Genomic DNA, 27,118 nt, shown 5'->3' with positions numbered 1-27,118 from the left:
CTGATGCCAACACACGTTCTCCCCAGTGAGCAGCTCGGCCTTCCAGGGCTCAAGAGGCCAGGGGTGATGTCTGGAGGGGCAAGAAATAGCCACACACTTTCCTAACCCCTCTTTCCTGCACTTAGAGCTCACAACAATGGCCAATGCAACTAGCCACTGCCTCCCAAACACATCAGCTGACACATGTGCTCTATCTAAATGATGCTCACTTGACAAACAAGGGCGTGGGGCTCAGAGAGGTCAATGGCCTGTCTGAACCACACAGCGGCTGCATGTGAAAGGCTAAGTAGCGCTTCCACTGCAAGCCTGTCTGGTTCCCTTCACCACACTGTGTCCATCCCCAGACTCTGGCTCCTGTATTCTCGGACTCCACTTTCTCTAATCCTGGGATTAGTGAGGAGAGGGAATTGGCAGCGTGGCTCAGAACAAGCTGCTCAGCATGGAAACTTTCTCTGAGCATCCCCAGGCCTGCCTCATCCCCACTTCATCTCCCTTTTATATCCCAGACCTCTCTCTCTCCAGGCCTGAGGCCTGGTGGAGAGGGCCTGTGGGCAGCTGTAGGGAGGGTCTTGCCCTGTAAGACATGGAGGCAGCAGGCCCAGGCCGTACTCCTGGGCTTCCCATCCCTGGTTGTGCCAAGGAGGGGTGTGGTGGTGCCGGGGGAGGGAAGGGGGCCCTGGTGAGTGGGGAGCATGTCCCTGCAGGAAGCCAAGAGTCTCGGAGGAGGACCAAGAATGGCTGGGCCTCAGCCCAGCCCCTAATCCCTCTGCACACACTCCCTTCCCCAAGGATTTTGCCTTGGAAAAATGTGTTTAATTTTCTCAGCTCAGAGACAATGAATGGAGGATTTGGGGTGGGGTGAGGATGGGTGATGGAGGAGGCCCATGGAGTTTGCCATGGGAAAAGACAAGCAAATGGCAAAACCAGTTTCTGACATGCCCCCTCCTCAGAAAGAAGCTGGAAGCTCAAGCCTGACTATAGGACCAGCACAGCCCCTGGCCAGCCGCATGCTGCAGAGGCTCTGGCTGACTGTCTCTGCTCGCCTGTTCTGTTGTTTGCATGTTCTCAGAATAGGAGACCCCTAAAGACAGAAACTGCATGTGTCCTGCACAGGAAATCTTGTATTGGTGAGTGTAATTACTGTGGTGGGGTGGACAGTGACAGAGGTGGTCATAGTGGTGGAGGCCACGGTGGGCGTGATGACGGTGACAGTGTAGTGGTGACGGGGGTGGTCACAGTCATGGAAAACCCTGAAACCATGATGAGCACTGGGAGAGGGGGCAGAGGTTGAGAGATGGGCTTCGTAACTTGACAAACCTGGGTGTCCATCCCAGGCCTATCTCTCTCTAGCAGTCACCTGGGCAAGTCAGCCTCTCTGAGTCTCACTTTCCTCATCGGAAAAATGGGCTTCACAGGAGCTATTGGTGCAGTGTAGGGATCTGAACACTGCTACCCAGGGTGGGCACTGACTCCCTCAGATTTTTTCATTTCATGGGGTTCTTTAGCCCCTCTGTCTGCCCAAGAGCCTTCCCTTCTGCCCACAAACTTCCTCCAGTTGTTCCCACTAGCTCTTCCCTGAATCACCACCTCAATTCCTTCCTTCCTTCAGAGCCCCACACATTCTAAAAAAGAAGTCTACACACACTGCCTCTATTTCCTGACCTCCCACTTGTTCCTAGTCCCTCTCAGCAGCCTTCTGGTTCCAAACCCTATGGAAACTGCGCTCACCAAGTCAGCAGAGGCCTCCTCCTCTCAGCCTCAACTTCTTGGGGGAAATTGGTTCTAGGGCCAGCAAGACTTCCAAAGAGCCTCTTCCCAGCAGGTTCAACCTCCCATCGTCTGGAAGTCTTTCTGCTCCCCGAGGAACCCCCCCACCAAGCCCTCTGCCCATGAAGGTTGGTGCTCTGAGGGCATCCTCCTGTCTCTGTGCACTTGCCATCAGAGTGGTTTAGCTCCCCTTGTTCCAATTCCAGTTGGCCACAAGCAGCTCCCAAGTCAATTTCTCTGGTTCACTGTCCATTAGTTAACCCAGCTAGAACCCCACCCCTGGCTCCTGACGCCTCTCCTGCTGGACTCTTCAGCATGTTGGATGAAGGCCATTAGTGCTGAACTCACCATACTCTTCCAAGATCTGCCTGCTCCTCCCCATCACCCCAGAGCAAGCCCTTGGCTCCTCTCCCCTTCCTAGAAACTCCCACCAGTGTTGTCAGTTCTCTTGGGTCATGATTCCTTAAAAATGAACACAGAATCTAATTTTATTTTCAAAACATGAAACCAGTTCACCATTTAACTTTGCTCTTAGTAAGTCTATTATCCTGATTCATCCTCTTTGGTATTAAAGTCAATAAATCGTATAAATCTTGAAACTTTTTAACTCAGAAACATAAACTCTGTTATGACAATCCTTGACGTGTTAATCTGTGTTGTGTAAACTGTTAGCTTTAAAACACAAAATGCTTTTTTTTAACATGGTTGTGTCTCAGAAACTTCCTGCACATCATTGTGCTTGCTTTTAGTAACAGCAGACTAGGTAATGGTGATCAACCTTCTTGCTGAGGGCAACTAGAAGAGCTATATATTTTTTAAAAAAACTACCACTACCACCACAACACCAGACCATTTGAAGCATCTGAGCACTAATAAGACAAACAAGATAGTAGACAATTATTGAGCTAGGATATGGAGAGGACTGAGACTAGGGAGGTGAGCTTGGCTTTTTTTTTTTTTTGAGACAGGGTCTTACTCTGTTGCTCAGGCTGGGGTGCACTGATGTGATCACAGCTCACTGCAGCCTTAACCTTCTCAGCTCAAGCAATCCTTTTGCCTCAGCCTCCTGAGTAGGTGGGGTCACAGGTGTGCACCACCACACTCAGCTAATTAAAATTTTTTTTTGTAGAGATAGGGTCTTGCTATGTTGCCCAGGCTGATCTGGAACACCTGGCCCAAGTGATCCTCCTGCCTCAGCCTCCCAAATTGCTGGGCTTATAGACTTAAGTCACTGCACCTGGCTGAGCTTGGCTTTTAAATGCTTTTCCTCTGGGAATGGAGGGAGTGAGTGACTGAGAGGTTGAAAGGTTGATCAGTGCTTTTGAGGACCTGGGGATATGAGACAAGGCCTACCAAGAGGAGTATTTGGTAAACCTCCTTGCTTTGGATTGAGACCCCAAAGGGCTGTGCCTGAGGACTAAGGATAAACTGGAAGTAGACAGGTTCTTACAGTGACTACCGCTCTCCTTAGACTCATCTCAATTCCTGAAATTGGATTAAGGCGATCCAATGTTGCTAGTGCCCTCAGGGTCTTGCAAATCCTCTCTGGAAAAAGATGTCATCCTGGTGTCAGATAATTTCTACAAACAACTTTGCACCTGCAATGTCCAGAACACACACACACACACACAAACAACTCACAAAAAAACAAATAAAACACACACATACACACCACAAACCAAAACCAACACCAAAAACCAAACACATGAGACTGGACAACATGAACAAACATAAAAGCATATACAACAGGGGCTCTAGATGTTGGAATTATCAGATGCAGATTTTATAATTAAAAAAACAGCAATGCTTATTATGTTCAAGGAGATAAAAATACATGATGGAAATAGACATGATTTGAGAATTTTGGCAGGGATTTGAAACTTTGTTAAAAAAATAAAAATTCTAGAACTGAAAATTATAATACCCAAGACTAAGGATTCAATGGATAGGTTTAAAAGTATATGAAACATAGCTGAAGAAAGAATTACTGAATTAGAAGCTAGATTAGAAAAAATATCCAGGCCAGACATAGTAGCTCACGCCTGTAATCCCATCACTTTGGGAGGCCGAGGTGGGTGGATCACTTGAGGTCAGGAGTTCGAGACCAGCCTGGCCAACATGGTGAAACCCTGTCTCTGCTAAAAATACAAAAATTAGCTGGGTGTGGTGGTGCATTCCTGTGGTCCCAACAACTTGGGAGGCTGAGGCAGGAGAATCGCTTGAACCCAGGAGGCAGAGGTTGCAGTGAGTTGAGATCATGCCACTGCACTCCAGCCTGGGTGACAGAGTGAGACTCCATCTCAAAAAAAGAGAAAAAAAATATCCAGAATGAAGCATGGAAAGGTGAAAGAATGAAAAATATAGAAGAGAGTCTAAAAGACATAGAGAAAGCAATTAGAATCTGAAAGAGAATAGGGCAAAAACAATATATGAAGGGATAATGGCTGAGACATTTCCAAAACTGATGAAAGATATCAATCCATATACTCAGTTAAGCCCAAATAAGCTAAAGCAAGAGAAATAAAAACGAACCAGCACCTAGGCCTATCAGAGTAAAACTAAAGAGTACACCTTTACTATCAGAGTAAAACTAAAACCTGATCATCAAAGATAAGGAGATCTTTATTTTTTAAAATTTTTATTTATTTATTTATTTTGAGACAGTCTCTGTCACCCAGGATGGAGTGCAGTGACATATCTTGGCTCACTGCAACCTCCGCCTCCTGGGTTCAAGCGATTTTCCTGCTTCAGGCTCCCAAGTAGCTGAGACTACAGGCATGCGCCACCACGCCCAGCTAATTTTTGTATTTTTAGTAGAGACGGGGTTTCACCATGTTGGCCACGATGGTCTCGATCTCTTGACCTCGTGATCTGCCCGCCTCCCGGGTTCAAGCAATTCTCCTGCCTCAGCCTCCTAATTAGCTGGGATTACAGGCATGCGCCACCATGCTCAGCTGATTTTTGTATTTTTAGTAGAGATGGGATTTCATCATGTTGGCCAGGCTGGTCTCAAACTCCTGACCTCAAGTGATCTACCCGCCTCAGCCTTCCAAAGTGCTGGGATTACAGGCCTGAGCCACAGCACCCAGCTAAGGAGATCTTTAAAATAGTTAGATGAATAAACAGATTACCTTCAAAGGGGCAACAATTAGTCATGCAGCTAATTTCTTAATGGAAACAATGGAAGCCAGAATATGATGGAATTCTTTAGAGCCCCATATGAAATGGAAAAGAACAAAGTGTTTTTCTCAACATGGAACACTTCTGGCATATGTGTGGCAATTTCTCCCTACCAACAATCAGCTCTCTAGTGGACACCAATTGAGTGTCAATACTGACACTAACTTAATTCAATACTGACACTAACTGAAGTTAATGTAGATCACATAGGTCTAAGGACAGTCCCACAAGACTGCCTCCCATTTCAGATGACAATTACAAGTGCCAGGTTGCAAGGTATGCTTCGGACTAGTAGGCTATAAATTGGGGGTTTCCCCTCTCCTCAGGTTCAATTAAATTTCTTGAGAGGCTCACAGAACTCAGGGTAACACTTTACTTACTATTGCCAATTTATCACAAAGAATTATTTTGAAAGATACAGATGAACAGCCAGATGGGAGAGCTACGCAAAGCGAGGTATGAGGGAAGGGGTGTAGACTTCCATGTCCTCTCCAGGCACACCACCTTCTAGGAACCACCATGTGTTCAGCAATCTGGAGGCTCTCTGAATCCAGTCCCTTTGGGTTTTTATGATTGATCACGACATTGGCCTTTGGTGATCAACTCAACCTTCAGCCTTTCTCTCCTCTCCAGAGGTTGGGGCGGGGGTCTGAAAATTACAAGACTCTAATCACATGGTTGGTTCCCCTGGCAACCAGCCCCATCCTGAGGCTATCCAGAAGCCCCCAGTCACCAGATATCTCATTAGCTACAAAAGATACTTATCACTTAAGAAATTCCAAAGGTTTTAGGAGCTGTGTGCCAGGAAACTGGGATGAAGACCAAATATAGTCATGTGTCTGAGAAATGCATCATTAGGCAATTTCATCATTGTGTGAACATCATAGAGTGTACTTACACAAATATAGATGATATTGCCTACTATTCTGGGCTATGTGGTTCTAGGCTACAAACCTTTGTATCATGTTACTGTGCTGAATATTATAGGCAATCGTAACACAATGGTAAGTATTTGCATATCTTAACATGGAAAAGGTACAGTAAAAATACAACATAAAAGATAAAAAATGGTGCACTGGCAGAGGGCACTTACCATGAATGGAGCTTAAAGGACTGAAAGTTGCTCTGGGTGAGTCAGCGGGTGAATGGTGAGTAGGTGTGAAGGCCTAGGACATTACTGTATACTACTGTAGACTTTATAAACACTGTACACTTTGGCTACCCTAAAATTATTTTTAAAATTTTCTTTCCTCTGTAATAAATCAACCTTAGTTTACAGTAACTTTTTAACTTTATAGGCTACTTAATTTAAAAAGTTTTTGATTCTTTTGTATTAACATTTAGCTTAAAACAAAAACACATTTATAGCTGTGCAAAAATACCTTCTTTTAAAATACTTTCATTCTGTAACTTTTTTTCCGTGAAAATTGTTTTTAACCTTTAAAAGTTTTTTGTTAAAAATGAAGACACAAGCACACATATTAGCTTAGGCCTACACAGGGTCAAGATCATTAATATCACTGTCTTCCACCTCCACACCTTGTCCCACTGGAAGTTCTTCAGGGTTGATAACACATGGAGCTGTCATCTCTTCTGATGACAATGCCTTCTTCTAGAATACCTCTGAAGGAACTGCCTGAGGTTGTTTTACAGTTAACTTTTTTTTTTAGTAAGTAGGAAGATTATACTCTAATGATTAAAAGTATAGTATAGTAAATACATAAATCAGTATCACAGTCATTTATGAACATTATCAAATATGTACTGTACATAATTTTAAGTGCTATACTTGTATGTGACTGGCAGCACAGTAGGTTTGTTTAAACCAGCATCACTACAAAGACATAACTAACATGCTGCACTAAGACGTATGATGGCTGCAATGTCAGTAGGCAATGGGAACCTTCAGCTCCATTATAATTTGATTAGACTGCTGTTAAGTATGTTGTATGTTATTGACCATAATGTTGTTTTGTGGTGCATGACTATATACATTTCTTATCATAAATAAAAATGTTACAAGGGCTAAAATAAAATGGGCAGCCTATAATTTAATGCCCAGAAAAAAGTATTCAAGAAGGAAGGTGAAAGAAATATATTTTTAGAAAAATAAAACTGACAATTAATTACCAGCAGATTTATATTAATAAGACATTTTATTGGCAGAATAAAATAATTCTAAATGGAAGAATAGAGATACAAGAAAGAATAAAGAGCAATGAAAATGGTATACATGTGGATAAATAGCAAATATATGCTACATATAAATAATAATAATAATGGTGTTTGGGAAGAGTTAAGGTTTTTAAGGTTCTTGCATTTATTTTGGGGAGAGTAAAAGAATCTATTAACATTAGGGTTTGTTAAAAAGGCATGCTGTAATCTCTGGGTGGCTACTAAAAAATTATAAAAAAGTGAATAACTTTCACATTTTCAAAGGGGGATAATTAAATAAAATAATTCCAACAGAAGGCAAAGAAAGGAGAGAAAAAGGAGCATAGGTAAGTAGCACACATAGCACTTAGTATTGGTTTAAGTCCAAATAAACAGTAATTCCATTGTATATAAAATGACTATTTTTTCCCATTAAAAGGCAAGGATTTTCAGACTTATTTTGGATAAGAACCCAAATCTGGCACAGTGGCTCATGCCTATAATCTCAGCACTTTGGGAGGCCAAGGTGAGAGGATCACTTGAGCCCAGGAGCTACAGACCAGCCTGGGCAACATAGAGAAAACCCATCTCTACAAAAAATACAAAAATTATCTGGGCGTGGTGATGCATGCCTGTTGTGAGCAGTGAGCATGTAGAGAGGTGTGATCATGCCATTGCACTTCAGCCTGGGCAACAGAGTAAGACCCTGTCTCATAAAAAGAAAAAAGAATCCAAATCCAGCTACACCCTGTACATAGATGCACCTGAAATATACAGATAAAGTAAAAGTCAAAGATAAAACATGTAACACTAACAAAAACAAAAAGCTAGTGCAGCTATGTTAAAATCAGACTAAATAGATTTTAAAGCAAAGAGCATTGCTAGATATACAGACATTTCACAATGATATAATGTTCAATTTTCCATGAAGATGTAATAATTCTACATGTGTATGCACCTGATAACTTGGCCTCAAAATACAGCTGGCCCTCTATATCTGTGGGTTTCATATCTGTAGATTCAACCAACTGGAAATCAAAAATATTTGAGGAAAAAACAACAAAAAATAATGCAAAATAAGAATAATACAAATAAAAACAATACAGCATAATAACTATTGATATGGCATTTACATTGTATTAGGTATTATAAGTAATCTAGAGATGATTTAAAGTGTATAGGAGGATGTGCATAGGTTATATGCAAATACTACATTATTATATATAAAGAACTTTAGCATTCCAAGATTTTGGTATCCGCAGGGGTCCTGGAACCAACCCCAATACTCAATTTGACACACAAAGTCCTCTGTGATCTAGCCTCAGGTCACCTTCCTTTCATCCTCCATCTTCCACTGCTCTCCTTTCCAAAGCCTGTGCTCATTCCTCAGCCACCTTCACTCCTAGGCTCTAGTCCTTTCCCCACTATTGACCATTTTGTCTGTTGTGCCCTCTCCCACTTTCGAGAGTGACAGGTCCACAAGTCATCCTTCAAAGCTTAGCCCAAATGACACCTCTACAAAGTCTTCCCAATGACTCACATTAGTCTTCATCTCTCCCATCATGCCCCAAACTTGGTGACTGCTAGTGGATTTTGAGGCTAGATACCATTGAAATCACCAAGAAACAGAACTCTTGGATCCTCATTATTAGAATACCTATGAGACAAATTTGCTGCGTAATCTTGGGCCAGTACCTTATCCTCCCTGGCTCTTAGTTTCTACAACTGTACAAGAAGTACTTTGGACTAGAAGTGGTGTTTCTCCAAGGAGAATAGGGGTGCAATGCTTCACTATGCAAACTGCCTTGTCCATTGTGGGATCTAGCATGCCCGGCCTGGGGCACCCAATGCCAGAACATCTCTAATCACTATTACAATGAAAAAGACTCCAAAACATTTGCGAACACTCTAGAGACCATCTCCACTAGACTGGGTGATTCCTTAGGATCTTCCAGGTGAGATACTCTTGGAATCCTCTGGTTGGTGTGTAGGGACCACTGGTGGCCCAGAAACATGCAGAGGGCTGGACAGTGGGCCAATGGTGGGGAATAAGCTGGAACCAAGCTGGAAATGATGCCCAGGCCATATCCTGGCTCCTGAGGGCAGAACTAGTGTTCAGATTCCCAGCCTTCAAAGGGGCATGAACTCTCAAATGGCTCAGGCCTTCTTTTTTTTGAGATGGAGTCTCGCTGTGTCGCCCAGGCTGGAGTACAGTGGCATGATCTCGGCTCACTGCAACCTCCACCTCCTGGGTTCAAGCAATTCTCCCGCCTCAGCCACCCGAGTAGCTGGGACTACAGGCGCCACCACTACACCTGGCTAATTTTTGTATTTTTTTAGTAGAGACGGGGTTTCGCCATGTTGGCCAGGCTGGTCTTGAACTCCTGACCTCAGGTGATCCACCCGCCTCGGCCTCCAGAATGCTGGGATTACAGGAGTGAGCCACCGCTCCCAGCCCATTAGGCCTTCTTGTCTGGGGAGCTCCAGTCTGTCCTGAAGAACAGAATCCAGCGAGTAGGTGATGCCCCTGGTGAGGAATGGCTCACTCTTAGCAGGACTCTACAGGTGGGGCTGGCTGAGGCTAAGAGGGGGTCATGGGCTATTAGTGGAGCTGGAATAGCAAGCAAGAAGAGTCAGTTGTCCTATGCAGGCAATCATAGGAGGTTGGGTGGGGTGGGTAGGGGGACAGTTGTGACTTGGGCAGGTGGAGAGGGCTCAAGACTGACCACTAGGCATGCCAGCAGTGGTTACGGACAGCAGAACGGTTGTGTTGTCCTCCTGCTGGGGAGAATGCAAACATACCTGGTTGTCCAGACTGGGTGGTGGAGAAGTAAGGGCAGAGAAAGTTCTCGTGTAAATGAGCATGATGAAGGGCAGCAAAGAGCGATGAGGCAACTGCAGAGCCGCCTCTCCTCAGAGGTGGTTTGTGGTGGGGCTCTGGGGGAAACCAGAGTGTTGCCCAATGTTAAGAGCTCAGAGTGAGTTTTCAGGAAGTTCTGGGAATCGTTGCAGTTGTTGATTCACTGAGTCATCCATTCAACAAGGATCTTCAGGGTTGGAATGAGAACACCCCAATCTTGTACATGTTCTGGGACCATAACTCATCTGGTGTGAGGTATCAGAGATTTGGTGACTGGGAAAAGAGGAACTTGGAAGGGGAAGAATTTGTCAGTGTTTATCCAACTGGGCCCAGTGGGGAGGCAGCTCTGAATCGAGAGAACTGGCCTCAAGCAGATGATGGAGGTCGTGACAAAGAAAGAGGGAGGAGGAAGGCTAGAAAGGATTATTTCAGGTACTGTCCCACCTGATCTAATGCCTGCAACCACCCAGTGAGCCCGAGGCTATGATTTCCCCTATTTTTCAGATTAACAAACAGAGGCCCAGTTCTTGAGTTCAGAAGGGCACTTCTTCAGGCTCACCGAGCTTGAATAGCCCTGAGAATCTCCAAACTGCCTTTGCCTCAATGTCTGCAATCTGTGGGTCTCAGATGGTGACTGCCAAAGTGGAAGGCAGTTTCTGTGTCTACTGTGGATCTTTCTGACAGCAACACCTGTCCCCACAGTAGCACCACATCAGTTTTCCAGAAGTCTGGTTATATGGCTGGTCTCCCAGAATCTGCTCACCCATGGACAAACACATAAAACTGAATTTTTAAACTTTCCACACCAGGGACCAAGTCTTGGTGACTACACAATGTCAGCTAATGTGTTTTGAGTGTGTGCTATGTGCTTGGCACTGCTTTTAGCAGTTCAGATATATGAACTCATTCATTCCTCACACCAACCTGGGAGGGACATGCCACTGTTAGCCTCATTTTACAGGTGGAGAAACAGAAGCCTGGAGATGCTGAGTAACTTGCCCATAGTCTCACAGCTGACAAGTGGCCAAGAAGGATTCAAACACATGTGTGCTGGCTCCAGTGGCTCCAGAAGTCTGGCGAGGGGCTACCTGAAGCACATTGCCCCCTGGAGTTAAGGACAGCTGGATCTGGGCTCCCGAAGCCTGCAGTTCATTTCTGGCTGCACAACCAATTAGCTGTGTGACCTGAAGCGCATCTCTCACTCCCTCTCTGAATCCCCATTTTCTCCCTGGTTGAATGAAAGGATTGAACTGGATGATCCCTAGCTTGGTTGGTTGCAGCTCTGACATTTCAAGAGGCTTCATCAGGCTAAAATAAGCACAAGAGCCACGCTGCGGTTGGGAAAGGGCAGCCTGGGACGTGCGTGCGTGGAAGCTGGGAGGCTCTCCGTGGTGAGGAGGTGTAGAGGGCTAATTGCTAGTGCATGAGCTCAGCTGGAGGCCACTTTCTCCACTCTGTGCCCACAGCTGGCTGTGAGTCACTGACAGGTCACCAGCCACAGTGGGGCTGCTGGAGACAGGGCAGACCCTGAACATGGAGAGAAGACAAGTCTGACCCGGTGCTGACCTTAGGGGGCCCAGGGGACTTGCATGCTCTTCCTAGTCCCTGCCTAGTGCTACTGCACCCTACTAGGAAGGCACCCCATCTCCATCTCCCTGAGCACAGCACGCCTTTTCATGGCAGCTCTGCCAGCCCTGGCACTCTGCCACTCAGCTCACATACACTGAGTAGCCATGCTGTGCCAGCACTGAGAGACTGAGGCAGGTAAGAGATGATCCCTGCACTTAGGAAGCTTGCAGGCAAGGGGTCAGGGCCTGGCCATATGTCTCAGGCTTCTGAACCTGCCAGTGGGGGCTTGGAACTAGGGCACCTGCACATGTCCCAGAGCTGGGGCTGTTGAAGCACCTACCCCTGGCCTCTGCAGGATGGCCAGGTGCCAACCCCACTCCTAACCCTGAGGAGGAGGCTGCCAGACAGGCCACGACCTCAGGACAGACGTGTGCCAAAGGGTCACCCCTGGGAAAGTGGCCCAAAGGGGGTTCTAGAAAGTTACCTCCTTGAGAAAGCTGAGAAGGTATGGGGAGCAGAGTCAGGGCTGAGCTTCTCTCAAGACACTTCTCCTTGCACTGCTATGAATGTCTTCCAGCATGACCTGTCTGGGGTTGCTAGAGAGATTCAAAGTGTGTTTTCTGCCTCTGTGCGTGTGCTGCGTGCATCTCTCACTGGGCTCTTTGAGGACAGGGCCCATGGCTCATTGCCTACCTGGGGTCTGGCATAGCACCAGCCTCACAGACTCACTTCTGAGACAAACGTCAGAGGTCTCCAGTCTTCTGTCCAGCATGGGAAATTCTCTGTAGTATTCAGTGGTAAAGTTTCATTCATTCATTAATTCACTCACCATTCATTGGTTCATTCATTGAAGCAACAGCACCTCTGTGAAGCGCTACTTTTGCTTCTGCTTAAACTCATTCCTGAGAAGCTCGTAGTCTTTTGGGATCATCCAATCGACATTGTGACCATCTGACTTTTAAGATTTCCTACTGTCGATGATTTAAAAACTGACTCCCTAAGTTCACCTTCTGCTGGCATTTCTTCTGCTCCTGGAGAACCAGTTTAACCCTCCTTTGCATGGCAGCCTTCAGAGCATTCAAGGCATGCTCAACTCTCTTTCTTCCTTTCTTCCCCCCTTCCCTTTCCCTTCTCCTCCCCTCCGCCCTCCCTCCCTTCCTACCTCCCCACTTTCCTCCCTCCTTCCCTTCTCCTTTCCTCCCTCGCTTTCTCCCTCCCTCCTTCCCTCCTTCCCTCCTCCCTCCTTCCTACCTCGCTTCCTCCCTCTTCCCTTCCTCCCTTCCTCCCTTCCTTTCTTCCTCCCTTCCTCCCTTCCTCCCTCCCTTCCTTCCTTTTTCTTCCTTCCCTCTTTCCTTCTTCTTTCCATGTACAGACAGTTATTGAGCTTCCAGTATGGGACAGGCACCAGGAAAACAATGGTAAAAAGCATATACAGCCCCTGACCTCACGCAACTTACAGCCTAGTTAGGGAGGCACCACAGATCAACCAAATGGGTACCTGCAAAGCTGCCTCTATTAAGTGCAGCCCCAAGACCAGGGCGAGGCATCAGGTAGAGCATGTAAAAGTGGGATAGCATCCACAGAAAGGGCTTTCTTTCTTGGGGTGAAACACCCCTGTGGCAATTCCTTAGATGATGGGGTTTCTGGACTCCTCCCCACCCTGTCACTCTTTTTGTCACTGTCCCCTTGAGGAGGTCCCCAGGTCTGGACCCACTGCTCCAGGAGGGCCTGGCTAGCTTGGTGCCCAGGGAGCAGCCCCTCTCTGGTTGGACTCAGCCCTCCCATTAGTGCAGCCCAAGTCTGCACGCTCATTGCTCCCTGAGGGGCAAGGCTCCTCCCAGTAATGTTCACACAAATTGTTCTTACGTGTGGCCTCCCCCAGACTGTGTTTGAGCTGTTGAGTGTCTCACCTTGAGTTCGAGTCCTCGCGCTGGTCCTGTGAATGCTCATCTCTCTGGTATGGCCTATTCCCTCCACCCATCAGGGTCTGTTCCGAGTCTGGATTCTGCTGCTGGCTGTGAAGCTAAGGGATGCATTCCCTGTTAATGTGACCAGGAGGGAGTCTGCTTATCCTAGATTAGGTACCTACAAGCAGGTTCTCAGGGAATATGAGGAGTTGGGGGACTTACAGGCCTGAGCTATGGAATGGCATCTGCCCTGGGGCTCCAGAAAGAGGTGCACAGGGCCTGAGGCCTGAGCTAAGCAAGGTGCTGCTGTTCTGTGATCTCTGCCCCGGCTCCCGTGCCCCTTCCCAGCCCATTATCAATACAGATGGGGGAGTGGGGCCAGATGCATGTGTATTTGTGTGTCTGTGTGGTGTGCACACACCTGTGTGTACATGTGGGTACAGTGTGTGAGCCTGTAGGAATTGCCTGATAGGCCTTGCTGTTGGCTGGCATCCACCTTTTGCCATTGGTAACCCTGTCACTTGGAGGTAGCCAGGTCATCAGAGCTCTGGCTAGGGCTCCATTCACCTGCCCTGCCTAACAGCCACACCAAGTGGCTCATCCGCCCTGCCTGCAGGGTCCTACTTACCACCCCGGCCTCCTCAGGAACCTGGCCAGGACCCCCTCCTCAGTCCTTTACTTCTGCCCACCAGTCTCACTGCTGCTGGTGCCACACCCCCTCTCCTAGCCCCCAGCCCACTCCTTGCCTCAGCCCCCACAGGAAGCCTTTTAAAGAGACACCTGGCCCTGCTACTTCTTTGTTTATAACCCTTTCGTAGCATGGTCTCCCATGAAGGAAGTCCAGACCTACCCTGCCCCTCTTACCCAGCTCCAGCCAACCCCCCAGCCTTAGCTTGCCCCACTCCCACTCCAGGCTGGGCCATCCTGTACGACTCTCACTTCCCTGCTGTAACTGCAGGGAGCCGTGTGCTCCAGGCTCCAGGCCTTTGTGCAGGCTGCTCCTTCTGCCTAAAATTCTGGCCCCGCCAACTCACTTCAATTGTCACCCCCTCCTCATCCTTTCGGGCTCAGTTTAGACATGGGCTTCTCCAGGAAGCCCTCCCTGACCCTTCTCTTCGCTGTCACAGACTGTAGGCTCTAGGAGGGCAGGGTCCATATGGGATTTATTACAGTGTTTTCAGAGGTGAATACTCAATAAATCTTATTAAATGCGTGAAATAATCTCTATGGATTTCTCATTTGATATCTGTAAAATGAAAACAATGCTATGTGACACACAGGGTTCTGAAGACAGCGGTGGGAAATGATGTCTATGAATTTTCCATCATGGTGCTAGACATATAATAGGTGCTCCAGAAACATAGTTCTAATTCTCCTGCTCTTTAATGTTTATGGGTAAACACATGTTTTCTGTTTAAAAAACTGAAATTTTGGAGTCCTTTTGACCCCAAAGCACGACTAGCTTCTTGCTGTCCAGGTTTCCACTCAAATGTCACCACCTCACCAAGATATTTTTGGACCACCCCATATAAAACAGCGCCCCCACCCCACCCCATCGCTCTCCACTCTAATACTTGCCACACCATGACCTGAGCTTTATGATTTTTTCACTTGTTGATCATCTGTCTTTCCCTGCCTAGAATGTGAGCGCCATGAAGGCAGAGAACTTGGCTGATTTTTTCATTGCTGTAGCCTCAGTGCCCAGAGCCGTGCCTGGCAACATAGTGGCTGTCTAGGGGTTTCCAGGGCCAAGGCTGTGAAGTCTCTAGGCACTCCCTGGGGACAAATGCCAGAAAGAGAGAGAGAGACAGAGAGAGAGAGAGAGAGAGAGAGAGAGAGAGTGTCTTTGTTTGAGATGGAAGGACAGAAGTCGGTGAGATACCTCTTCCCTCCCCTCATTGTACATCTCAGGGAGGTGGGGACCGGGGAAAACTCTCACAGCAGCTCCCTGGCCATGTTTCCTGAGGGAAATCAGGAGCAATGGCCTCTCCAGGGCCATGCAGATGCAGGTTGCTTGGGGTGCAGGGGAGGGGGCAGCACCTCCTTCGTGGTGACCCTGGGCATTTGGAACTGAACACGAGCCTTTCTAAGCACCCCTGACTCACAGCATCAAGGAGAGGCTGGGGCATATCTGCGGTTTCTCCCTTGAAGGGATCTGCTCTGCTGCCCCAAGCTGGGAGCCCAGGCCTAGGCCTGCCTCTTATTGGTGACTTTTTTCTTCCCTGGGCTGTACCTGCTCCTCTCTTCACTCTTGCCTTCCTGTCATCAGTGTCTGATGGGCCCTGTCCTACCTGCGTTCCCTGTTGGTATCAAATTCTCACACTTGTGGATGGAGTGGTGCAGCTCCCTGAGTCTCCCCTACCTATGCTGCCCGCCTTGGGCTTCCTGGGATCAGCCCCCAGCCCTCAGCCACTGCAGGGCCCTGCTGGCCCTCCCACCCTACCATTCTGACCCTCCTCCGAGGCATGTGAGAGGGATTCCAGAGAAGAACTCCCAGAGCCTGCCACCCAACCTGCTGCCCCTCCCCAATGAGGAAGGACACTCTGTCTCCACTTGGCCCCCGCCACCCCTCTAAGGGGGCTCAGCATCAGACAAGCCTATCTGACCTCTGGCTTGGATGGGTGGGGAGGGCAGAGAGCACTGAGGGTTTGCCCAGGCAGTGACTTTGGACCCAAGTGTGGAAAGGAACTCCTGCTGGCTCAAGCCCCAGCCCCAGGCCCAGGGGTCTGAAATCACAGCCTCCTCCTTAGAGCTGTCGGCACCCCTGGTTCTAGAGCTCCCGGTCCTGTCAGGGTCCCAGAATGTTTGAGCAGGAAAGGATTTCAGAGTTCCTACGTTTGTGAAGTGGACTCTGCAGTGCCCAGGAGCTGATCTGTGTGCACACGTATGTGTGCATTCGTGTGTCATGGACTAACCGCTGGGGCATGAAGCCCACCCCTATTTCGACCAAAGAATCCCCAACCTTTTTCCTATGTTACCACAGAGAACAGAGGTGCCACATGATTTACAATTTAAACAAGAGGATTCACTATTTGAAAAAAAGGTTTGAAAATCAGGAAAGCTAGCTAAACAAAAGTCATTTTACATATGGAGAAACTGAGACCCTATGTGTAAATGGCTTCCCAAGGTCACAGTGGTGTCAGTGGCAGAGCTGGTACTGTACCAGGCTGCCTGGATCATAGACTGATGTTTTTGCCAAGACCAGCCGAAATGTTCCTCTCAGGAGGTGGCAGGTGGGGGCGGAGTGCCAGGAAGGCACTGTCCAAAGAAGTGGGTTAAGGTCACAGCCTCCCGGCTCCCAAGGGCCCCCTGAGAACAGTTGCATTGGAAAGGTCACTTGAATGTGAACCAGAGGCTTGGGGTTTTGGAGTGGAAAGGGGCAGGGTAAGGAAGAATAGAGTAGGGGGAGGGCGGGGGACAGGGATTCATGCTCCATGTTCCTCACACCCCCACTGGGAGCAGCGCCCCCACCCCAAGCACCTGATTTCAAAGCCTCCCCTCCACTGAAGGGAGGGGCAGAGGGAGCTCATGACTGGCATGGAGGGGGCTGGCTGGCCCTGAGGTAATGACTGCTGGGGTGGGGAGGCTCTGAAGCAGGGACCTGAACTTTCTGTCTCAGGGGTCCTGTGGACACCCCTGGCAGTCAGTGGCAGAAATGGCACAGTAGGGGGCTCTGTGGCACTCACTGTGTCTCTCCCAGTGCCCAGCTGGGGACCCAGGAAATGCTATTGAATAAATGGATTGTGTCCTTCCTCCCCCAGCACCCCCACAATCACCAGCCTCCTCCCTCTCCCTCCCCCTGTCCTTTAGAGTCTACAAGGACTGAGTTATTCTTAGTAAGTTTCATTCATCAAAGCGTGACAAATGGTGTCCTGGGAGGAATGCCTGGGCACCATGGGGAGCCAGAGGGTGGGGTGGGGTGCAAATGTCTCATTTGACGGGAGAGGCCATTGCCTTCAGGGAGCTCCAGATGGAGGGGGAGACAGCCCTGTCCTCATGGGAATCTGTCTGATGCAGAAGACACAAAGAACCTAGTCCCAGGGGAGACACAGTCCCTGTCCTTTGGGGGAGGCCCCAGTCTGAAGGGGGGAGACAGCCCTGCCCTCAGGGAGCTCCAGTCTGAGGGGAGATGCAGCCTCATCCTCAGGGAGCCGCAGTCTGAGGGGGACACAGCCCCATCTTCAGGGAGCTCTAGTCTGAGGGAGAAGCAGCCCTTTCTTCAGGGAGCCCCAGTCTGAGGGAGACACAGCCCCGTCCTCAGGGAGCTGCATTCTGAGGGGAGACACAACGCTGTCCTGCGGGAGCCCCACTTTGAGGGAGACACGGCCCCATCCTCAGGGATTCCCAGTCTGAGGCAGACACAGCCCCGTCCTCAGGGAGCCCCAGTCTGAGGGAGACACAGCCCTGACTCAGGGAGCCCCAGGCTGAGGGGAGACACAGCCCTGTCCTCAGGGAGCCCCAGTCGGAAGGGAGAAACAGCCCCATCCTCAGGGAACCATCAGTCTGAATGGGAGACACAGCCTTGCCCTCAGAGCGCTCCCTGTGATAGGAGATAATCCTCCCATATTCCCCCCTTCTCCAGCCCTTAGTGAAATCCCAGCCTGAAGGGAGAGATCCAATTTCCAGTTCTCAAGCAACCTCTAGTCTCATGGCAGAAAAATAGCTGCCATCCCTGATGGAGAAGATAGGGCGCCACCCAAGTCACGGACTGAAACTCAAGATGACAAAAGGGAGTGCTGGAGGGGTATCCGGGAGCATGTGCAGCCACCACGGCCACTGCAAGTGGGGAGCCTGACGATGACAGAGAAGAGGGTGCTCCCAGAGACACTTGACTGGGCACCCTTACCAAGAAACGTGCAGACCACAAAGGGGCAGCAATCATGGGGACTAAGATCCTGCCGCTGAGGGAAAGGATGAAGGCACGGGCCCAGCGGGCTGGTCTAAATCAGAGGTCCACCTTCACTGGGAGGGCAGTCGGAGAACCCACATCGTCTGCAGACTCTCACATTCAACCTAAAACCCATGTACTCGTTGCAAGCCAAACAAAACCTCACTGAAGGTAAAACGTGGCCCAAGGCCATGAGTTTGCAACACCCTGGACCTCAGGAAAGAATTGCTGATACAGGAGAGCTCTGAGTCTGGTTTTGGGGGAAGGAGCTGATGGCCAAGCTACCCCTTTAATTCCGGCCTTCGGGCCTGGCTTCTATCTTCAGGGCCTCTGTCACCCTACCCGACATGGGAGGCCAGAGCCACCTCACTCCTCACCAGCTCCCCTATGACCAGCAGGCCACAGCTGCCCAGCAGGCGGGGCCTCCGTGTCTGTGGCGGGGATGTCACCTTTCTTCGCAGGACGGTAATTTCCCCGCCAGGGGAGGGAGTCCGTCGTGCTGCTCATAAAGCCACTGTTAAACGAGTGGGTCTGGGAGTTCTGGCTGGGCGGACTTCCCTTCCCTTCTCCGTGCCTCAAGTGCCAAACGGGGGTACTGCTGCCCTGCGTGCCTTTGCCACTCCTCCCACTGAAGGCTAACTTTCCAATAGACCTCAGTGTTTCTGTCAACGAAATAGGTCCCTGGCCCCTCCCCACCCTCCCAGTCTCTTCCAGCAGAGACCTTCCAGGACTGTAGGTTTAGGGGAGTGGAAGGGCCGGCTTCGGTCTCCCCAAGTTCTGCCCCCAGTGAGGCCTCATAGCTCTCCTGGGACTGAGGGGCAGTCCCAGAGAGCGGCAGGAGTCGACAGCCAGTGGTCCTGGGGACCGCGAGGTGGGTGGGTGGGGGGTGGCGAAGGGAGGGTTCCGGGACCGGGGAGCGGCGTCTTAATTACGGCGCGTTGGCCCAGCGCCGCGAAGCGCCGCGGATGACAGCGGCGGTGGGTAATTAGAGCGCATTAGCCGTGCCCCTGCAATCCTGTAATTTCTTCTCGCGCTCGGGGTGTGTTGTAGGAGGCGAAGCGATGCCGGCTTGGCTGAGTCAGACTCTCGGAAGCCCAGGAGGGGACGCAGGGGGCGGCAGAGGCCGCGAAGAAGGGACTCCCGCCGGGGGAGGCGCAGACGCAGTCCTCTAGGAGTCACCTGTCCCGGGCTCCTCGGCGCGCGCGCCCCGTCGGCGGCGGGAGGTGGTGGGAAGGGGGCGTGACCTGCGTCTCCTCCCGCCGCCGCCGCGCGCTCTACTGGCCCGCGAGTCCTCCGCGACATCCGGGCCAGCGTCTGCACCCAGCCACGTGTCCTGCCCCTGGTGCGCAGGTGGACTGGAAAAGAGGAAGGCAAACGCAGTGGCTAGGCGGAGACCTCCCAAATCCCACGTCTCCCCGAGAATCACAGACGGGCTACAGACCTAGGGCAGCCATAAGAAAAAACGTCAGCTACATCTCGAGGGAGTGGGGTGGAGTGCGGGCGCTTGCTCTAGTCGAGCCCTGATATCGATTCTGCGGGGGCGGGGAGGAGTCGGCGCGGGGCTGGGGCTGGGAGGGGAGTTTATTTATTAGCCAGATTAGCCAGCATTAATGGGGGAGCGGTGGCGGCCGGCGGCAGCAGGGACATAGCTGGCATAGCTGGCATAGCGGCGGGGCCTCCCGCGGCGCGGGGCTCCGCGGCTTCAAAGGGGCTTAAAGAGGCCCTTGGTGGCACTGCCACGGCCCCGCGGGGGAGGGCGTGGGCGCGGGCGGCGGGGGAGAAGGCGGCCATTGTGCACCGAGGGATTAGGGCTCTGGCCTGGAAGGAATTTTAAACTGCCGCGAGCCGGAGCCCCAGGACTCTCCTCCTGCCCCACCCCTGCCCTCCGGAGCACGCTGAGGTGTTTACCTGCTTTCCTATGTCTGGGGTGGAGGGGGTGTCCTCTCTCCTCCCTCAAACTGGAGGCACCTAGGGTTACCAGATCTGGCAAATAAAAACACAAGACTTCCAGTTAAACTGGATACTTTAAATAGTGTAAGTCTGTCCCAAATATTGTATAGGACAGACTTATGCTAAAATATTATTGGTTGTTTATCTGATATTCAATTTAATTGGACGTCTTGTATTTTTTTTCCTGGCAGCCCTTGAGGCATTGAAATGTCTAATCCATGTCTGGAAACAGATTGATGGTTCCCGAAAGTCCAGTGGGTCTCCCCCATTTGAGAGATCCCTAAGGGCAGGGTCGTGTCTCTCCCCTTACACTGGGAGTTTCCTGAAGCCCAGATACTGAGTTTCACCCTAAAGAAGGCAGCTCTGAGAGCACTATATGTGTTCCCCGTCAGACTGGGAGCTTCCTGAGGACAGGGGCTAAATTTCACCCATGAGAGTAACGCTTCAAGGTCAGTGTCCGTGACCTGTGACACTGGGGTTTCCTGAGGCATGGTCTGTCCGCTTCCTAGAGGGCAAGTCTGTCTCCTCCCTCACGTCTCACTCTCCCACCCCCACCCCACCCCAGGCTGCTGGAGGCTTCTCCTCCATTAGTGTTGCTTCCTGCCCATAGGGGGTGCTAGGGGCCCAGCGGACTGGCCTACGGATGGATGGGACCTGTTTATTGGGACTCGGGGCTTCAGTCCTTCGGGGTTGATGCACTTGAGAATAATGAGGGTGGGGTCCCCAACCTGTGAGGCTTGCTGAGGCAGTTGAGGGCCAGGTCTACTGGGGCCAGAGGTGGTGGCCAGCATGTGGGAGAAGCTCTGGGTGCTGGGTACCCACTGTTTCTTCCAGGAAGGGACAGTGTGGCCCTTGGTATAGAACATCCTGCCCACCTCCTCTCATAACCATTGAAGCCAAGCCCCAGTCCTCCACCAGCCTCTCCAGACCCCACTGCCTAACCTTTGCTTGTGCTGTTCTTTCTGCCAGAAACGCTCTGTCTTCCTGCTTTGGGGACAGCTGAAGTCTCGCCACTTCTTCCGGATGCTCTGACCATCAGTAAGGTGGGCTGCTTGTGCCTGGGGGTCTTCTGGTGAAAAGAGCCCTCCATCTACTCCCTCCTTCCTCAACAACTTTGGCCACAGGGGCCAAAGAGGGGGCCAAGGTGGGGGAGGGGAGAGACAGGAACATTGGGGGAGCATAGGCAGAAGGGGAGTAATAGGAACCTCCTTCCCCCCAACCCATCCCCCTGAAGCCCCTTCACAAGTCCCTTCATCCCCTCAGGGCCTCTGAACTCTTTCTCCTTGAAGCTGAGGGAAGCCCTGGAGAAGCGCTTTCCCACGGTCACAGCCTCAACAAACCCCTGCCCCCTTCTCCTTTGACTGCAGCCACCTCAGTCTCACCCTCCGCAGAATGCAGGCCCACTCTGTTGCTGAAGGGCCTCCTCCTTGGGCCAGGGCGCCTGCTTCTGCCAGTGGCATCATCACCCCACTCCTCAGCCGCCAGTCATCAGGTTGGCAATTAGCTACTTCCTCTCAGCTGCATGAGGCCACCAAACGTCACAGCCCCTCCCCTGGCCTGCTGCGGCGGGAGTGCTGGGGGCTGCCCCTACCCTTTGTAGTCAGTGCCAAGTCCTGGCTCAGTCCCCCTTCCCTACAACCTACTGAGTGCTAGGGTAATGAGCCTCCCATCTAGGGAGCTGAAAGCCTCGCTGCCTTCTCCCCGCTTCAAATCTCCTCCCCCATGTCACCCTATCCCATTGGGTGAGGACACTCCCGCTGCCTGGGTGGGGTGATGCCTGCTCAAGGGCACTAGCAGCCTGGGTGGGGCTTAAGACTCAGGTGTCTCTGTCCCCAGTCAGAGTCGGTTTTCACCAGCCCCTTACCTGGGGCCCAGGAGTCTGAACTGAAGATGGTGGCAGTTATTTGGGAAGGGGAGAGAAATGGGGACTCATTCTACAGACCCCCAAACATGCAGGGGGCAGGCCCTTCATGAACACCCACATGGGCTCATTTGCCCGTGTCTAGGCACACACACGGTTACAGTCTAGGCAATGTATGCTCCACTGCACTGTACCCACATGTGCCCCAGGTGGGCAAGTAAGCCCACTTGCCCAGATACCCCTCATGCCCACACATCCCTCCTCCAGGTGTGTGCATGCAAACTCACTGACATACAGTACTCAAAAAGGCAGTGAGCTTGCTGCCACACCAAAAACAAAACCAGGACCCTACAGAGGAATCTAGAAGCATGGGAGGGAAGGAGAGACCACCCCAACACTCGCTACCCCACAGACCAGGGAATCTTCCTGGGGAAGGATGGGAGGAAGTCTGCACTTCAAGGATACGTGTGGGGTGCGCAGGTGGGCCATGGTGGGAGCAGTTGTGTTGGAGTCTGGGTTGGGGGTGGAGGATGTGGATTTCCAGAGAGAATTGAAAAATTCCAACACATATAAACAAAGGCATGTAAACTTAGGCAGATCACTTAACTTCTTGGGGGCCTCAGTGACTCTGCATCTGTAAAATGGGAATAATGAGAACACCATTTAAACTTGGTTGTCAAATTTATTTTATTTTTATTTATTTATTTATTTTTAGAGACACAGTCTGACTTTGTTACCCCGGCTGGAGTGCAGTGGTGCAATCACGGCTCACTGCAGCCTTAACCTCCTGGGCTCGAGTGATCCTCTCGCCAAGGCTAGGATAAGTAGCTAGGACTACAGATGCGCCCCATCACGCCCAGCTAATTTCACAACTTTCGTAGAGATGCAGTGTTGCCATGTTGCCCAGGCTGGTCTTGAATTCCTGGGCTCAAGCGATCCTCCTGTGTCTGGAATTGGTGGATTCTTGGTCTCACTGACTTCAAGAATGAAGCCGCGGACCCTTGCGGTGAGTGTTAACAGTTCTTAAAGGCAGCGTGTCCAGAGTTTGTTCCTTCTGACGTTCGGATGTGTTCAGAGTTTCTTCCTTCTGGTGGGTTCGTGGTCTCGCTGGCTTAGGAGTGAAGCTGCAGACCTTCGCGGTGTGTGTTACAGCTTTTAAGGCGGCGCGTCTGGAGTTGTTTGTTCCTCCCAGTGGGCTCATAGTCTCGCTGGCTTCAGGAGTGAAGCTGCAGACCTTCGCGGTGAGTGTTACAGCTCATAAAGGCAGTGTGCACCCAAAGAGTGAGCAGTAGCAAGATTTATTGCAAAGAGCAAAAGAACAAAACTTCCACAGTGTGGAAGGGGACCCCAGCGGGTTGCCACTGCTGGCTGGGGCAGCCTGCTTTTAGTCTCTTATCTGGCCCCACCCACATCCTGCTGATTGGTAGAGCCCAGTGGTCTGTTTTGACAGGGTGCTGATTGGTGCATTTACAATCCAAGCTAGACACAAAGGTTCTCCATGTCCCCACCAGAGTAGCTAGATATAGAGTGTCGATTGGTGCATTCACAGTGCTGATTGGTGTGTTTACAAACCTTGAGCTAGATACAGAGTGCCGATTGGTGTATTTACAATCCCTGAGCTAGACATAAAGGTTCTCCACGTCCCCACCAGACTCAGGAGCCCAGCTGGCTACACCCAGTGGATCCTGCACCGGGGCTGCAGGTGGAGCTGCCTGCCAGTCCCATGCAGTGTGCCCGCACTCCTCAGCCCTTGGGTGGTCGATGGGACTGGGCGCCCTGGAGCAGGGGGCGGAGCTCGTCGGGGAGGCTCCGGCGGCACAGGAGCCCACGGAGCGGGGGGGAGTCTCAGGCGTGGCAGGCTGCAGGTCCCGAGCCCTGCCCCGTGGGAAGGCAGCTAAGGCCCTGGGAGAAATTGAGCACAGCAGCTGCTGGCTCAGGTGCTAAGCCCCTCACTGCCCAGGGCCGGTGGGGCCCCGCGGGCTGCTCCGAGTGCAGGGTCTGCCGAGCCCACGCCCACCCGGAACTCGCGCTGGCCGGCAAGCACCGCGCGCAGCCCTGGTTCCCGCCCACGCCTCTCCCTCCACACCTCCTCGCAAGCTGAGGGAGCCGGCTCCGGCCTTGGCCAGCGCAGAAAGGGGCTTCCACAGTGCAGCGGCGGGCTGAAGGGCTCCTCAAGTGCGGCCAAAGTGGGAGCCCAGGCAGAGGAGGCGCCGAGAGTGAGCGAGGGCTGTGAGGACTGCCAGCACCTTGTCACCTCTCACTCCCCCAAAATACTGGGCTTATAGGCAAAAGCCACCACACCTGGCCTGATTGTGAAATTTAAATGAGATAACCCGGCTCAGAGCAGGCCCTGAGCTGACATTACTATGAGGAGACCTTCCCAATATCCTGTCACTTGATGGTGGGCTTGCCTAAGAGAGCTGCCCTAGGGAGATAAGAAGCCCTCATTCTGGACCTTACCTGACTGCTACATGCTCCCCCCGTGTTTCTTTGATTTCTGGGGTCCAGCCCCAGCCAAGGTGCAAGATACAAGTTGAGAGGCATGGCAGGGCATAGGGATGGGTGATTGCGTGCTACTTTGGACTAGGCTGGGGGTGGGGCTAGGGAAGGACTGGCTACCTGACCCGCCCCTACCTGGCTGACACAACAGGTAACTGAGTGCTGACTTTTATTCCTGGGAAGGGAGGAGTCAGGCAGTGCCTCTCTGTCCAGGCAAATGGGATGCAAGGGTCAGGAGCATGGGTGGAGGGGGCTTCTAGGAATATTCCTGAAAGAAGACCTGGGAACAGGCACTGCTGTCAGGAGCTACTGCCTGGGCCTACCAGCCTGTACCCCAGCTCAACAAACATCCTTGTCCTTATTTCTCAGAGTCTGTATCCACCAGCTACTCTCCCAGATTGATGAGGCAAGGCCTGCCTGCTCACCTGGCTGGCCCCAAGCACCTCTTCAACCTGTTGCCACCGTCTTGCCTTGCTACCCTTCTCAGCTCATCCAGCAGGGTCTCCAAGTCATGGAAACAGAAGCACATATACACACATGCTCATATGTACATGCCCACAGCCACATAAGCACACCGAGAAACACCATCGCACAAGCACATGTGATGCGTTCTCACAAGCACATGCGTTCTCACAAGCACATGCGCATAACACACTCACTACCCCTCAAGCGTATACACATTAATACACTCATGCACACTCAGTCTTACACACACAGACACACAGCCATAATCACTGTTGTTGGTTGAATTGTGCCCCCCATCCCCGCCAAAAAGATAAGTTGGAGTCCTAACCCCCAGTACCTGGGGATGTGACCGTAGTTGGAAATAGGGTGTTTGTAGATGTAATCAAATTAAGATGAGATCTTACTGGATTAGAGTGGGCCTTAAATCCAGTGACTGGTGTCCTTATAAGGAGAAAAAGATTTGAAAACAGAGACGTGGAGACACAGATCAGAAGGCCATGTGATGATGGAGTCAGAGATTGGAGTGATGCAGCTACGAGCCGAGAAATACCAAGGTGCTGGCAGCCCCCAGAAACAAGGAGAGAGGCAAGGAACAATCTCCATCAGAGCCTCTGGAAGAAACAGACTCTGCCAACACCTTGATTTCAGACTTTTGGCCTCCTTCACTGTGCGAGAATACGTTTCTGTTGTTTTAAACTACTGAGTCACCAAGTCTGTGGTACTGTGTTATGGCAGCCCCAGCAACAAATCCAATCAGACACACACACACACACACACACGGCTGGCTCCAAGCTCAGTGATGAGCTCAGAGGAGTTCCCCTTGGGAGCTGCTCTTTCTCTGTCTTCCTTCCTTAGTGATTGGTCCAGTGGATCCACAAAAGCTCATGGCCCAGAGCAGGAGCTCAGTCATTTTTAATTCCTCTTCCCTGGAGTTCTTAACCATGCATTGCCCTCAAAATCTGCTCTCAAGATTTGGGTTGCCATATTTAGGAGCACCAGAAAACGTACAGGAATGCTGTGTCTGCTTGCATCATATTAATTAAAAACTGGAAATAACCTAAATGTCCCAGAATAGGTACATAAACTGTGGCATATCCACTTAATGGAATACTACTCAGCAATACAAAAGGAAAACCTAGTGTTACTTGAGCAACATGGATGAACTTCACAGACATAATATTGCACAGCACGAGGCAGACACAAAAGTGTGCATATGCTATGATTCCATTTACATGAGATTCAAGAACAGGCAAAGCAGATCTATGGGGATAGAAGTCAGAATAGTGGTTACCTCTGGAAGGTGGAATTGACTGGGAGGGGCTTCAGGGAACCTCCTGGGGTGCTGAAAACATTCTGTGCTTGCACCAGGTGGTGGTTATGTGGGCATTACATAAAATTCACCAAGCTGCACCCTTACGATTTGTACAATTTGATGCACAAATCTAACATCTCAATAAGAAATAAATTTTACAAAGTACCTAAGAAGCAAATGACCAGAAGCCACCATACTGTTTTCTGGGGGCATTTATAGCTAGAGTCTGGGCCCTCTAGGCCCTCTGTCCCAGGGACAGAAAGGCTTGGTCCCTGGGACAGCCATGTGTGGTATCATCGTTCAGTGCATGTGGGAGGGAATTCCACTCTTCAGCTGTGACAGGGCTGGACACACACACACATGTATACCTCTTGGCAGCTTCCCATCCTCATTGACAGTTGCAGGTTTGAGAGGATATATCCCCCAGGTACCCTGAAGCCAGTCTCTGAAGCTGTCGAGGGTCCCCCAAGTCAACAGACAAGTGGTGGGGGGCAGGTAGCTAGTGAGAGGAAGGGGGAAGCCTTCCTCCCCCCTTCATCCATAGCTGTGGAGTGAACTGGCCTGGGGTGGGTGGCTGCAGGGCTTGCCTTGACCCCTGCTGCACTGGTGTCCTCAGGCCTGGGGCCTCTTGTATGGCTGACTTTCCATAATATTTGTTGACTATAAATGTCCAGCCTGGGGCTGCCTGGGAAGGCCAGGTGTGTCA

The 27,118-nt window shown here is 50.8% G+C and overlaps 1 protein-coding gene and 1 long non-coding RNA gene across 5 annotated transcripts in view; one reads left to right on the top strand and one right to left on the bottom strand.

Annotated features, from left to right (window-relative positions):
• The window catches only part of LOC129534060 (uncharacterized), an 80,148-nt gene extending 53,268 nt beyond the window's left edge, over window positions 1-26,880 (top strand). For 2 of the 4 annotated variants that reach the window (XR_008680470.2, XR_008680471.2), the window contains 2 exons: window positions 21,245-21,318; window positions 22,852-26,880. This is a non-coding gene — a long non-coding RNA (uncharacterized lncRNA). Of the gene's footprint in view, window positions 1-19,661; window positions 20,226-20,426; window positions 20,725-21,244; window positions 21,319-22,851 lie in introns of those variants that run through there. The other 2 variants (XR_008680472.2, XR_008680473.2) reach the window with 2 other exon arrangements.
• LOC101137111 (uncharacterized protein LINC03040) lies at window positions 17,221-22,038 on the bottom strand. Its single transcript, XM_004044104.5, has 4 exons — window positions 21,658-22,038; window positions 21,218-21,344; window positions 20,234-20,308; window positions 17,221-19,680 (listed from the first exon to the last, which is right to left on the bottom strand). The coding sequence occupies exons 1-4, from the start codon at window positions 21,736-21,738 to the stop codon at window positions 19,250-19,252; spliced, it is 714 nt and encodes a 237-aa protein (XP_004044152.2). The 5' UTR covers window positions 21,739-22,038; the 3' UTR covers window positions 17,221-19,249.
• Window positions 26,881-27,118: the final 238 nt, after the last annotated feature.

Source organism: Gorilla gorilla, chromosome 5, assembly GCF_029281585.2.
Source record: "Gorilla gorilla gorilla isolate KB3781 chromosome 5, NHGRI_mGorGor1-v2.1_pri, whole genome shotgun sequence".
Lineage (NCBI taxonomy): Eukaryota > Metazoa > Chordata > Mammalia > Primates > Hominidae > Gorilla > Gorilla gorilla.
Note: the sequence above shows the minus strand (reverse complement) of the source record. Positions and strands in the feature narration are given on the sequence as shown.